General features: G+C 40.6%; 2 protein-coding genes and 1 pseudogene across 3 annotated transcripts; 1 reads left to right on the top strand and 2 right to left on the bottom strand.

The window, feature by feature from the left end:
* Positions 1–144: 144 nt before the first annotated feature.
* On the bottom strand, positions 145–3,518 carry LOC139925000 (transmembrane protein 272-like). The gene is made up of 5 exons (XM_078290456.1): positions 3,430–3,518; positions 3,253–3,315; positions 3,087–3,137; positions 2,765–2,956; positions 145–2,001 (listed from the first exon to the last, which is right to left on the bottom strand). The coding sequence occupies exons 2-5, from the start codon at positions 3,293–3,295 to the stop codon at positions 1,739–1,741; spliced, it is 549 nt and encodes a 182-aa protein (XP_078146582.1). The 5' UTR covers positions 3,296–3,315; positions 3,430–3,518; the 3' UTR covers positions 145–1,738.
* Positions 3,519–5,043: 1,525 nt separating this feature from the next.
* Positions 5,044–6,591, bottom strand: LOC139927784 (1-phosphatidylinositol phosphodiesterase). Its single transcript, XM_071920063.2, has 3 exons — positions 6,551–6,591; positions 5,396–5,966; positions 5,044–5,310 (listed from the first exon to the last, which is right to left on the bottom strand). The coding sequence occupies exons 1-3, from the start codon at positions 6,589–6,591 to the stop codon at positions 5,044–5,046; spliced, it is 879 nt and encodes a 292-aa protein (XP_071776164.1).
* A 5,701-nt stretch (positions 6,592–12,292) lies between these two features.
* LOC139927782 (protein rapunzel pseudogene) lies at positions 12,293–14,408 on the top strand (annotated as a pseudogene). Its single transcript, XR_013507518.1, has 2 exons — positions 12,293–12,374; positions 13,317–14,408. The product of XR_013507518.1 is annotated as a protein rapunzel pseudogene (transcript).
* The last annotated feature ends 473 nt before the right edge of the window (positions 14,409–14,881 follow it).

Raw genomic sequence — 14,881 nt, 5'->3', positions numbered from 1 at the left:
TGTGTGTGTGTGTGTGTGCGCGCGCAACACAAGTAGCCAATCTTTAGGAGTTTCTCTATTATAGCACCCAGGATTCCTTGCAAACATCAATTAGATGGAATAAAATATTGCCTCCCCTCTATTTTTATAATTAAATCATGCAAATCAGTCAGAAACCTTTTATTATCATACAACATTGTGCAATCCATTGTTATCATACATTACAATCTTAGCAAACGATGAAAGTTACTCTGACTATGACTGCACATCCTTCCTTGAACAGCATGATGGGTGCTGTCTTGCACTGTGGTGAAGCATGAGAAATCTATTCAGTTTGTTTTACAACCACAGAATGAGCACAGAGGGACACAACTGCACCACTGGAGGACCAGATGCACAATTCACAAGTTTTCACAAGCCTAAATGTCCACATAAGCGGCATACAGTCAGTTGTTTTGCACTGTCTGTTTTTTTCTGAACACATTTATTCTTCCATTTCATATCGTGAATGGAGGACAATATGTGCTCAGAAAAACCTCTCACTATAGCGTATAAAATGGCAATATATGGCAATCAAAAAACAAATAAAATGTATGGGCAGAAAGCAAATACATGGTCATTGTAATGGATAGTAGTGCATGTAGCTTACATGAGGAAATTTTAAATGTAGTCAAAACGTATACAGTCTGCAAACTTTGAAACTGTGAAGAGTGAATACACATGAGCTAAAACTTCCTTTAGGCAATGCATTAGAAATGTTACAGAAACATGTTCAATACAATATAGAAGAAAAGAAGACTGATTTTAGATATAATACACAGACGATTCTAGTAACAATTTATTCTCCTTCTCAATACTGAAGCAGTGTAAGCTGATTGTAAATTATTATTTACTAGCTCACCATCTCCCATTGGCTCAAATGTCGGCCATGTGATTGTCTTTGCAGCAGACTGTGGTGGAAGCAGAAAGTGTGTGATGTGGTAGTGGTGTGTGAAAGCGATGTGATACTTCAACAGATCTTGGAGCCGTCTACCTAAATTAGACTGCTGTTAATTTATGTTTGCCCTTTCCCATAATAACAGAATGGAAAGTTTATCTGAGCTCAGTTATTGACTTCTTCTTCTGATTATAAAAGAGTGGGAGTTAAGCAAGTTGAACAGTGGGGACTGTATTGGTTAATGCTAGTGATGAAATATAACTGCAGTCAAACAGATTTTATCACAGTACTTCCCCTAATTTACTGCGGCCATTTTTTGAATTTGCTAGCATGCTAATGGTAAAGAAAAAGCAGCAGAACATTGTATAGAAGCATCTCAAGTCCTCTAACAAATGCTAATCAAAATGTTGCATCGCAGAGTAAAGTGCAGCTCTCTTTCTCTAAGTGTTTATAGGAAGACTGAAGAAAAAATATTTTTGGTTGTTTTGAGCACAAATTTCTCATAGACATTATTTACAGGAAATCACATATCAGCTTGTATCATCTCCTTGGAGAACGTTACATCACTGAACCACTCAAAGACATACATTTCCACTAACAGGCCTACTTACATTATTTTTTATCTGCTGCTTAAAAAATAACTTTACTTGCTGCTGCTGCTACTACTTCTATTGATAATATAGTAGGCCTAATCCTCAGCAGCAGCAGCAGCAGAATCAACATCATCATTGTCAAAATGTTGAATACATTACTGTCAAAATCATTGTGAACTAAAGGGAAATTGCTCAGACATTAGTAGACCAGGAAGAGACGACCTCACTCTCATGGCCCAGTGGCGCTGTGTCCCTGAACTTCACTCGTCCCGCCGTAGGAGGTTTCGTGCACGTGGGACAAACCTCTTATCCCAAATAGCAGTTTATGGCAGAACAGGAGGGCGTAGCAGCCGGCGAAGAAGAACATGAGAATCACAAGAAACCAGCACAGACTGGTGAGGAAGAAGGCAAACTGGTAGACGGTTTTCTGGCAGTATCGATCTTCCCCTGCTGTGTAGCTGGGAGCGTAAATTTCATAAATCCACACAGAGCCTGCAGGTACAGACAGACAGATCCATCAGAGCATGTTATACATACTGTATGTCTGTAAATACTGAACTTTGCTCAGTGTTTATAGGCAGTGTTTTACAGAGGTTTGGCACAGATGTATAGTATAAAAGATTTAAGTTGATTTGAAAAGAAAGAATTTATCCCATCCCTAAGTTCCTCCCAAGGTTATTAGTGTTAAAAAAACACTGCCATAAACTGAAATAAAAATTAAAACAAGACCCTGTGAAAAAAACCCAATCTGGCCTACTAGCAAAACCAACTAGAATGAAATAAAAACATCCATCAAACTTTTTTTGTTTCATCTTTCAATTTTGGGCTAAGAAGTTTTGGCTATTTTTACTGAATGCTAATTGAAAAATGCATGTAAATAAATTTGGAAAAAAAAATACTAAAACTAGAACTGAAACCAAATAAAAACTAAAGCTAAACTTATGCAAAAAATACATATATAAATAAACTAAAACTACCAGACCCATGCTGAAAACAACAACAACAAAAAAAACTAAAACTGAACTGAAATTGAAATAAAAATTAAAAACATATTTGTAAAAAAAAAAAAATACTAATGGAAAATCCCAAACTACCCTGGTTCTTACAACACCCAGGAATGTACAATGTATAGAGGTTTGAGTCTTCATTTATTGGCTTTTTTGTGCTAGAAATAAATTCACTGGTCAGAAACCTTGAAAGAAAGGCCATTTATAAACTTTCAGTCAGCTTCCTTGCTCTCTCCCAGCTGTCTTACCTGAAATGAACCAGCAGAAGCTGAAGATGTGCAGGATGGAGATGCAGGCGGAGGTGAAGCTGCGGAGGCAGCCCTGCTTCGTCGACATGTAGATGTAGGTCAGACACAGAGAGAGCAGGCTGGACAGTCCCAGCCCTATCAGGTAGATGGGGATGGTGGGCTGCACAGGACAGCTGTTCAGACGCGTCGCCCCTAAGATGCGAGAATAACAAATATAATATGTGATCATCAAGTTAGACACAAAAAACAGATGAAAAAGAAAAAAATAAAGTAATATCATATGGTAACATTATCTGCAGGGCTTAAACAAAAGTAAACCTACCCAGTCCAATAGCTGCGATCATAACCATCCACCAAATAATATTCGCCACAACTGTAAGAAGGAGGAGAGGGGGGGTGGGTGGGTCAAGGATTAGTATAACTCTAATACAAATACAAATACAATGCAGCAGGAGGCAGGCATGAACATGCTGGAGAAAAGAACTAACCGACTATTGAAAGCTGTGTTGTCCTTCGCTCCCGGGATTCCATCTGTGTTTTCTGCTTAATACCTGAGGTAAAGAAAGTAGGAAGTGTGTCATGAAAATATCCATTACCTAAAAGAAGAGGAGCTGCAGCAGCAGTATGCATCAACAGTTCTGCATGTAGATACTTTACTGCCTTACCTGTCTGTCTTCTCAGGGCTTTTTCCAGGATTCATTGAATGAGTGTAATGGTACCTGTGAGACTGTGTGTGTGTGTGTGTGTGTGTGTGTGTGTGTGTGTGTGTGTGTGATATCTGCTGTCACTGTTGGCATGTTTGCAGTTCATTTGCAACGTGCCAACAGTAACATCCTTTGGTGTTCAAGCAGGATGTTAAGACATGTTACTTCAAGCCAAACCATTTCATCATTTTATTTTTTTTAACTGTTTCACAATATCCTCTACCTTCTCTGTGTTACTCTGACTGAGAGGAAATTATGATAATATCATTTATTGCTATCTGAAGTGTCAAGATATGTTTTTGGCCAGGATCCAGCCCCATGATGTTTTTTTCATTTCCACTTGCACTCTCTTGCAAACCTCTCCTGCAAAGTGCTTGACAAAGAATAAAAACAAAAGTCAAAATCAACAGTAAAAGCAAGATGTAAGCAAAACAAGAAACATAAAAGCAAAGCAAGAAACAAAAGTAAAACGTAAAATGTGAGGTGAAGGACAATTAATAAAATATAATTATAATGTGTATTATATGTGTATTATATGTCTGTATTGTGTGGCCCTGTAAATGCTTCTACATTTAACTAAATAAAACTTAAAATCATTTCTAAAAGTAACAGGTAACCCATATGTGAAGATGCTAAAATCAGGGTGATATGATCTGACATTTTTGACTCCAGTAAGAATGTGCTTATTGAAAAAAAGCTTATTGAATTGGGAGAGGTGGTTGTTGAAAACCATCTTAATCGTGATACCCATGCAAAGAGATGCAGCACGACAAAACCTCTACAAAGTCAATATCAGGTCAGGTCTCAGGCTGGTGTTGATTTTCTCCAGTGGGATGGTAAACTGATACTATTTATTTTTTAAAGCTTAACAATTAACAGTTGACTTAACCAATGGACAAACCACCATTTGTGTGTGAAAACAGCCATTCTGACACGAAAGGCAGCCGTTTTTTACTAAACATATTCTTCTTGAGGTTTATACTCAAACTCCACATGTTGCCAGTTTACCAAGTATACTTTTTGATTTATTTTTAGATTTGTATGACAAATATTTAGTTGCCAATACCTCGAGTCAATGATACATTTAATCATGTTCATTTCATTGAGGCAACACTTCACCATTGTGTTTTGTGTCCACAGTAATGGGTCGTGGTTTCAAATGCATCACCTTTTAGCAGGCACTAAACTTGAAATGACAACTTTGCCAGGAAATTACACACAATCGCTCCATTTCCATTTGGTTTGTGGGTGTGGCTTCATCATGTGCCTTTCACCAAAAGTGAAAACATGTTTCTAGAAGTACATTCTCTATTCAGTTTTCATTTTGTTGCCGTAAAAGGACACGTACTGATTGATTGTAGTGTCACTGATCAATCTACTATTCCCTCTGGGCAAGTGCATGATTCTGGCTCAGACAGCGCTAACAATTCAACTAGTGTAAGGTCATGGGATGAGAACACCATGAACTGAAATTAATTAACTGTTTGATCTTATTTCTTAGTGAATAAGTTATGTATTTCAAACTTGTCTGGCTAAGAATTGAGTTAGAGGCCTGTCCTCTGTTTGCGTCCTCTTTTAGTTGAAGTCAATGATTAGTTGAATGAGAGGAGCAGCTGGGAAGTCCATGGTTATGATTCCAAAGCGCTGCTTTTGGTCCATCTTGGCCCTCAAGTAGTCGTACAGTCTTGTATTGATTCGCTGTGCGACGGCATTGGGGTAGGCAAACACACCAGCGCCACTGGCGTAGGTGAGAAAGATGTGGGCCTTGTTTCCCACCGGTGCGGCCTCCAGGTGTTCGTTCACGCTTTGCCATTTCTCTTTCATATGCAGGAGTGTGGGAACCTATAGGGAACAGCAACCTTTTAATCTCTAAACAGCATTTGTGGTCAATATTGAGGATATTATCAGAGTTAGAAAGCTTTCATACCTTCCAGTCATCGGCTATGTCCAGGGAACCATATCGCATTCCCAAATCTGGCCCAGAAAAGTCTTGCAGGACAATGAGCTTCCCTCGGGCCTGGCCCATGGTGGGGGTGAGCCGGCTGTGCCACAGCAGGTCCCAGTGGGCGTAGCTGTGGATGTAGCTCACCACGGCGCCGTAGATGTCGTACGTCTCGCTGAACTCCTCCTTCAGACGCATCAGCACGGTCTCGCTCGGGTGCTCGCGCAGGAAGTCGGTCACGCCCTCCAGCACGTGGCCGAAGTGCGCCCGCTGGTAGGACACCCCGTGGTGGATGGTCAGGTTCCCCCTGAAGTGACGCACGCGGACGTCCAGGAAGCGGACGCCGGCGCGGAGCTGGGACGCCAGGCTCCAGGACTGGCACTCGGCGAAGGCCCCGCCATACAGGGCCATGGTGTTGTGGGTCCCAGGCATGGTGACTTCGGACAGCGGCCGGCCGTCAGGGATGCCCGCCATCCAGGAGGGGTTGAGGAACTCGGGGCTGGATGTGTCGTCATAGTCGGGTCTCTGAACGGCGCTGTAGCCCAAGCCAACAGTTCTAACAAATAAGAGAGATGCGTCAGTGCCACGTTCAGCAGGATCCGTCTAGTAAATGTATCAGACAAACATCAGCCACCTCCCAGGTTTTCATGGGAGTTTTTCCTTGTTCTCATTGAGGGTCTAAGGTTGTGGGGTGTCATTACACTTTATTGTTTCATAATGTGGGTGTTGTGAAGCCCTTTGAGACAGTATCTGTGATCAAGGGCTGCACAAATAAACTTGACTTGATTAAGGTTTAGTAGGTTGATCTAGGGACATTCTTTGATAAATTGTTTGTCCAAGTTAAAGAGGAATATAACTGAATTTCAGCATTCACATAGTTATCCTGAGTCAGACAGTTCATTCAAACATTTATTATGTTCTCCTATAGCCAGAAGCAATTAGTAGAAGTTTGACCCTTCTAGCTGTGGGATTTCTTCATCTTCACATGCACAATAGTAAATGTAAAATGTTAATGTCATATAAAACATAAAATGGAAATGTAGACACACATACATCAGAATTCATTGTTATGATTATATATGATCAATGTTATCAGTTTGGGGCATCTTTTCCACTATCTTTCCACAATAATATACTCACCCCACAAGGACTATTAGCTCAGTGAATAACATCTTCAGCATGCCTTGTTTGGTGCTGTTTATCATGTCTGATTCTTCAGTTATGATCACAGGGTCTATGCTCAAGAGAAGGCAAAGTCAAGGAGAATACAACTCAAGTCATAGACTGGTCAATATAAATGAATCATTTAAGTGGTTAGTGAATATCAGCAGAAAATGTGTGACTATAATCCAAACATCTATTCTGACTTGTTTATTAATGACATTAGTTACTGAGATATATTTAGAGAATGATATTATTATACTGATGTTAATAGGCTTTACTGTACACCTGTTTGTATAGATTGTATAAATCCCAGAAGTAGTTTTTTCCACATTTAAGTTCTACAAATTTGGCATATTTTACTGCCTAAAATGTTGACTAAAATGGAACTAAGATGATGCTCATGATATGAGATATTATACAAACTTTTCCACCTTTAATCTTTGCTCATATTTCTTGACCTAGTTCCTCTCTGTGCACAGTCAAATATTTTGTGTGGCTGTTGTGGCTTTGACCCCTGCACTCCTTATTGGTTGCCTGTAATGTTGGCAGTCTAGAAATTTAAACTTATTCTACTGTTACACTCAGCAACAGGGGTCATGAGTCACTCTGGATAAGGAAATACAAACATATCACAGCAGTGTAATTTAGTTTGAATTTAAGGTAAATCTACTAAATATTTGTTGAGAATAAAATAAAGTTAAATACATATTCATTTCCAGTCTAATTGTTTCCCAAGCTAGGATGCACCTGCACGTTGCTCAAAAAAATAACATTTTCCCATCACAAAAGTATGACAGCTAAAAAAAAAAAAAACAAATGGGAACAATTAGGTGACAGTCCGGGCTGGGGGTGAACTCGGCTCACCCCTCTGAGGCCTGTCAATGGCAGGCTTAACCTTTCTAATCCCAAAAACGAGAACCAAATCATGAGTCCGCTGTTCCTGCGTGTGTGAGCTGAAGTTTACCTGAAACCGAGCGGTGGTCGTCTTCAGCCTGGCAGCCTGAGGGAGAGAGAGTGGGAGAGGAGGAGGAGAGAGGAGGGACAGAGACAAAGTGACATAGCTAGCGAGCCGACCTGGGATGTTGATGTGGCACATGCCATGGGGGAGCAGCTGAGTGCAACGTCAGAGCGTTTGGTTGGGTGGGTGGGTTGGGGAGGGGGGGGAGGGGGGTGGGTTGGGGAGGGGGTGTGTGTGTGGCTGATCACGCCATTCTTTCAGAATACACAGTCCGCCGTGTTCACAACAAACACAAAGTGAAACATAACAGCAGAAAACACACACAGACATCCTTATCACATTGCTGTATCACAGTATTTAGAGTCTTTGTAACACACACAGGTGGAAAGTAACTAGCAGATTTGGATTTTTGGAGTAATGGAGGTGCTGGTTTTGAATGCTTAGTAATGTGTGTGTGTCTGTGATTTTACTTTATTTGAATATGAAGTGTTCACTCCCACTTCAATAGTCTTTAAGTCAGGAGAGCAGTGAGTGAGCCCCACTTGACTGAGCTGCACAAAAAATAAGTAGGCATTAATGAAAGGAATACTGACTTTTTCTTACCAAAACCAAACATGGCAAAGCTGACAGCCAGGACAAACACCACAGAACTCCTCATCGTGATTGGTAGCTCTGCCGCTTCTGAAAGTCAAAATTAAACACATCATTCCCAATACTGTCATCGCTAGATGCAGGGCAGAACATGATCTTGTCTTCTCACAAGCTGTTATTGGCCACATGAACACAATATCTTCATGTATTTTTCAGCAGTTCCAGCTCAGGTCCATCAAACTCGTTGGTCCTGCTGCCGATCAAAAAGACAAACGATGGAGAGTGGAGTAACACACACTGTTGTGTTTTCCTCTGAAGTGCAGGGAATCAAACCCCAAATTTTAAAGCCTGTAAAAAGAAACAGGGCTCAGTTCCCACACATATCACCTCTGCATCTTTTCTTACTGTTAACAATTTGGCCAAAGGACTTTTCTCTACTCAACACCAGTTTGATTCTCCGAACCACAAAGGACAACATGGTAAATATTACAGAGGTGATACTGTAGGAGCTTTCTTTCACCTAATGGATTCAAAAAGACAGATTATGATACTCTACTGATATGCAGGACTACATGCATTAATATAAAGTTACAGTTGGTAAAGTTAGCTAGCTGAATTTAAATCCTGGTTTAGCCAATTGGTAAACTGCCTCAACTCATAGCTAGCAGAGAAAGCTGGCTAACTTAATAAGCTGTATGTTTAAGTGAAAGTGACAAATATTGTTTTCCATTATAGTTTTATCTTATTTATCTTATTTATAGTTTTATTTTACACTCACCTGTGAATTTAGATCTTAAATCAGGGATTTTAAACAGCTCCTTGTTTCCTGTTAGTGTGTGAGAAAGAGGGAAACTAAACAACCGATTTGTTTGTGTCCAGAGTCTATGTGTGGATTTGATTAGTATGTCCAAAATATTGGCCGATACTGTGTGTGTGTGTAAGAGAGAGAGAGAGAGAGAAAGAGAGAAACTGACAGATGACTCAATAATCATCAGAGGTGTAGCGAGGACAAGCAGGTGAGTGACCGATTGTATAGATTACCATAATCTTTCACAGTTTGTGAAAAAACACAATAGTCGAATTCCAGATGTTTAATGAGAGATTTGCCAATTTCAGAGAGAGAGGGACGAAGATAAGGAGAGAAACAGAGAGAGACAGGCAGGGAAAGAGAGGGAGAGTGGTAAGAAAGAGAAAGAAAGAGAGAGAGAAAGTTGGGGGGGGGGGGGGGTTGGTCTGGTTTCTAGCTGTGGGATTTGTTCATCTTCACATGCGCAGTAGTAAATGTAAAATAATGTCATATAAAACATAAAATAAAAACAAAACCTGAATTAATTCTGTTACGATTATGTATCATCAATGTGGGGAACATTTTCCACTGTCAGTCAAACAACTTGGGATACAACAGTAGATTAAATAAATGTATGGGTTTGGTGGTATTAGTTTCGTTAAAGTGAACACTGTCTGCCCTGCAGCTCACAATATTTCTTAAAAATAGGATAAAATTAGATAATTCTTTTTTTAAATTTTTTTTTACCCTTGTCCTTTAAATCTTTGTTCAGAAGCACATGCCATCATAGAGAGACTAGATGGTAACTGATTTCCTCTCAAAGAAAATGTCAAGGAACTGGGTTGAGAAATGTTTAGTTAATAGAATTTATTTGCATTTTGGATTCACACCCTCCACTATGTTGGTGTTTGCTTTGGTATCACAGTGCCAAATAACACAATGTCATTACCAAAAAGCTGGTTCAGACAGTGAAGGACAAAATTTGAATCTGGTGACTAGAATTACTTTACTATCACTCGTAATCACTTGCTTTTGGACTGGCTTGCCTGTGTGGGTTAACTGTAGGTGACGGTTTTCCCACAGCGTTTCTTATCAGTCAGTGAAAGCCAAATATTACATGGTCTATTTATATTCTATGCAACCAAACGAACTGTACAGAATATTGTCCAGAGCTACGGTGGGTATCAATAGGACAACATTGGTATCAGTTGAGGTAATTGGTGTGGTATTGACATAAAAAGTGGATACAGCAATATCTACACCTCTTTCATAGATTTTTGCATGTGACAGGATATTTTAAGAATGTGCGACTGGCATATTTTGACTATTTATTCTTCTCAGTGAGCTCGCCTGCTGTTCTAATGGAACAAAATAACAGAAACACCCAGTGATATCTGAATATCAAGTACCTAATAAAGAGTCCCTTTGCCTTCTGAACAGCTTCAGTCCTCCTTGTAATGCTTCATACAAGTCCTGAACTATGTTTAGAGGATATTGGACCATTTAATCAAGAAGGAAAGCCTTTTTTTTTGCCAGTTTTTGATGGATGAAAGGGGTGGAAATCTACTTCACACTCGCTCTAGAACTTCCATAAAGGTTCGATGAAGTTTAGATCTGGTGATTAGTGCGGCTGTGGAAAGATTTTGGCTTCATGCTGGTGTTTATTAAACCACTCATGAATTTGTTTAGCAGTGTGTATGAGGGCTTTATCATCTTGTAATATGGGAGCAGCATGACGGAACAGTGTTTGCACCATAGGCCTAGCAAAGACTTGAATCCCTGTTCATTAATAGCAGTATGGCTCCTCCTGCTGAAATACTACATACTACATATACTACACTGGCTGCATATTTGCTACAAAGACAAATATGTGCAAGGTTCTTTAAAGAACCAGTTCTGCACTCCTTTGCTTAGACACATGCATTGTGTTTTTGTTTATCTGCGCTTGTATATTTATATATACATATATATTATATATATATACATATATATATATATATATATATATGTATATTTTCCACATTTATCCATTCACCCATCATCCAATAACAAAGAATTAAGAATCTTTTAATATGAAAGGTTTTTGAAAGGTTTTTTATGGAACCAGAAATGTTTTTTCAGTTCCAGTTTGCACCTTTATTTTTCTGTGTGTAGGATTTTCATTAGGTCCTTGTTGAACTGTGCAAAAAAAATCAGTATCATCATCCTACTTGCAGTAGCCTATGATGATATTGTCTTTTCTCAAAAACGATTGATAGACCAGGTCCATAAAGATGGCAGCCTCTTGAGTTGACATTACTCCAACAGGCCATCAACTATCTGCAACCGTCCCACTGGACCGGAAAAGTGTCCAGGAGGCTTTTACAAATGCTTGGAATGCATGTTTTTAGACCAGCTTTATACTTTATTTTATACCTCTCCTCGGATAACCTGGGGTGGAGGTAGGGGAGCGGGGAGTACAAGGAGCAGGGCTCGGCTTGGAGGGCTCAGGGAGTGTGTGTCTGGAGATTATGTGTGTGTGTGTGTGTTGGGCACATGGAAAAATCTGCAGATGTTTTCCCGCTTACTTTCTTATCACTGAGTGAGAAGTCAAACATTACACAACAGTCTTGTCCTTGTCCATTGAACAATATTTGGTCAGCTGTTAATAGATAATCTATACCCAGAGTTTACGTAATAATAGGAATGCCTCCACTGTAAATTAAATAAACGGACCAGATGAGTCCAAGTGAAAGGTAGGGACTCGAGGGGGGATGCAACATGGGGAGGGATTGGTCAAAAGAGGGCTGGGGTGAAGTAGAAAACGTGAAGTGTCTCAGAAGAACAGGACGACCTTTGACCTTTCATGAACAACTGTAGACATCACCCTGAAACCTTTCTGTTTTAATTTGATGTCAGTTAAATAGTATACGGATATAAAATAAGGATGACCCTTAATGTCATAGAATAATGCCTATTATACTTCTGGAAAAATATAGCTTCCAAGTATTTAAGTACTTTTATATAGAGTTGTTTTTTTTATTATTATTCAAATCAAAATAAAGCATCAGAACAATTAACCTCCAGGGTAAGGACATAAAAGCATCGATTCTATAAAGTGGGACAGTGTCTTGGATTTGAAGCCTTTTTCACTAAGTTCTGTCTCTCTGTCCATGACCTCTGTGGTGTCTGTGAACCCACACTGGTTTTGAAGGTGTGGCTATGATTTGACCAAAACAATGAAGAGGATGCCCTGCCTTTCCCTGCTTACATTACAGCCTGTGTGGTTTGCAGCTGCAGTGCATCTGCTAGACTCCCCGCTCCCACCCAATCAGCACAGGGCAAAAATGAGTCACTTCCATGTTCCTCTGCCCTTATATGGCACAAAGGGGCCGTCCTTATTTGACTGGGGAGGAAAATGGTGGACAGGGAGGTCGGACAGTAGAGTCAGCAGTAGACAGAGGGATACCAAAGTTTTATCTCGGGTGAGTACACAAATACAGCCTCAGGGCTTTCGAATGTGTGACCTCAAGGATGTTTGAGTTCTGTGTGATGGCAAATTCAGCTTGGACAGATGGAAGTCAGAGGAAAATAAGTGCGCATGATGTTTGACTAATGTGTATGGCTGGGAATCAGGAAATGAGAGCAGAATACTAAAAACAAGTAAAGCAGCTCCTCGTCAGTTTAATTAAAGGTGTCAAACGGACACTATAGGTCATTTGAACTGTTTGAGAGGAAAAGACCAAAGGCCAAGATCCGTAACCATTTGTTTATTTTCAGTCTTTCTTGTGTTGCTATGAAGACACACCCACTGTTGTCCCTTAGTTATTTTTCCAGCAGAGCAGCCTTAAGACGGATGAGTAACGTCACAAATATGAATAAGATTAATTGTGATCTGTGGCTGTGGTCACACAGAGTAGTAGTGTACTGCTGATCTGTGTGATTTTTTTAATACTTGCCTGTACCGTAGATCAGAACTTCATTATAATTAACAATATATTACATATTCATCCCTTAATAACTGAAAATAATACTCTAATTTGTTTTATGTTTACCAGAATACTTAATTCTGACATTGTGGAGGAACGATTACAGCTTTCTTCCCCTGCTCACTTCCTGAAGCTTTGTGGTCTCTTGTGGCTAACACCGGGCCTCACTGTCACCTGTTGCCGTTAAGAATTAGGGTGTAAAATGACAGGGTGACATGTGTTGTGGTCTCAGCAACCTGAGACACAGCCTGTAGCGAAACAACATTTGAGAGTCAAATACCAATCCTTTAGTTAAAGCTCTAGCCTACTGTATTTGGAAAGGGTAAAGGCTACTTTACCTGCAAGTGATTTATAATTGACCGTAGTCAGTAAGTGAAGGTACAAGGCACGGCATGGATCCAGTTTTACAAAATATGTGGTCCTGTTTTATCTTCCCAGCCTCCTGACTCACTTGTCTGGACCTTTGGAGTGGTGGGAGGCAGAGGAAAAGCAGCAGCCATGGCTAACTCTGGACAGATCAAGAAGACTGCAGTCAAGGTGTTGTGCTGCGTGGAGAAGGTGTCCTCCTTCGCCTCTTCTATTGACCCCCTCTTTGGCATCGTCTCCTCCCTGGTCGGGGTGGCTCGCAAGGGCCTGCTGGACGAGGAGGGCCATCCTATGGACAAGGACTTCCAGTCGGTCCACAGCAAACTGGAGAGCATCTCCGAAAAGAACCGTCAGTGCCTGAGGCAGATCCGCATCGACGAAGTGAACGAGACCTTCGGCAAGTACGAGGAGTACATCAAGCACCAGTACGGTGCCTTCAACAACATGGTGGCGGTGGTGAGGAAAGACCCGGGGAACGCCCAGTGCTACATGGATGAATTTGAGAGGATTTACGAGAGAGACAAGAGTGACCTGAGTCTGGACGTGTACTACCGGGGCGTGATGGGCACCGGCTCGCTGTTCGGACGGCCCCTGCTGAAGGTCTACCTGGAGCACTGCGATGGCGACCGCAAGATCATGGAGCACCGCTGCTCCCACCTCGGCCACCTGTTCCACATCGGCCTCATGGCCCTCATGGCGTACACGGCTGTTACCGAGGACGATGAAGACGAGGTTCGGGACAAGTGGGCCAAGAGGGTGGAGGACATCCAGAAGAAAATGGAGGAGGTGCTCAGTCTGTGCAAAGAGGAGAGCAGCTCCTAAACATGGGCTGGAGGGACCAACACAGAGAGGCGGTCCTGTGGATTTGGTGATAATGATATGGGGAACAGTAGCCAACTATATACTCACAGCTGTGGACCAATGAAAGAATACAAATCATGTCCTATATATTGGAAAAGCAACCTTTTTATTTGTTTGTGCACTTTAGTTGCACCTCATTTCCATCTTGTATCATTTTGATTATTGTATCTATGTTGGACGTTATTTTTGTTTCAAAGAGACCACTTTAGTTTATATGTTTTAGCTGCATTGTGTTACCGCTCAGTAAATGCTGATGTTTTATACAATCGCTTCAATTAAAAGGTATAAATTATTAGTTTATCACATCTGTGTGAGATTCATTTAATTTACACTATCACCAACAATTTACACAGAGAAGAATCATGCTTTACCGTTTAGTAACATTTCTTAGTATAACAGCCTAAAAAGGCATAGATCTGGATACAAGAAAACAAACACACACACACACACACACACACACATACACGCACATGCGCACACACATGCGCACACACACACACACACACCCCTACCCTCCTCTAGAACAACCAACTGTAATATCTCTGCTAACTTTCACTGTATCCCTCTCACCCCATAACAATGTAGAATAAATAAATAAAAGAATAAGCAACTGCTTTTGAAACATAAGAAAACAATAAAGTTTTAATAAACATGGACTCACCAAAACATGGTATTTGCAAGTGCTCATGAACAATTTCTGTCTCTAACACTTATTCCATTTTGGAACTTGAATTGGTTCAATTCCTTTCTGGCTTCTCTTTGTTTAATACTTCTGT

The sequence above is a fragment of the Centroberyx gerrardi genome, chromosome 19, assembly GCF_048128805.1.
Source record: "Centroberyx gerrardi isolate f3 chromosome 19, fCenGer3.hap1.cur.20231027, whole genome shotgun sequence".
Lineage (NCBI taxonomy): Eukaryota > Metazoa > Chordata > Actinopteri > Beryciformes > Berycidae > Centroberyx > Centroberyx gerrardi.
Note: the sequence above shows the minus strand (reverse complement) of the source record. Positions and strands in the feature narration are given on the sequence as shown.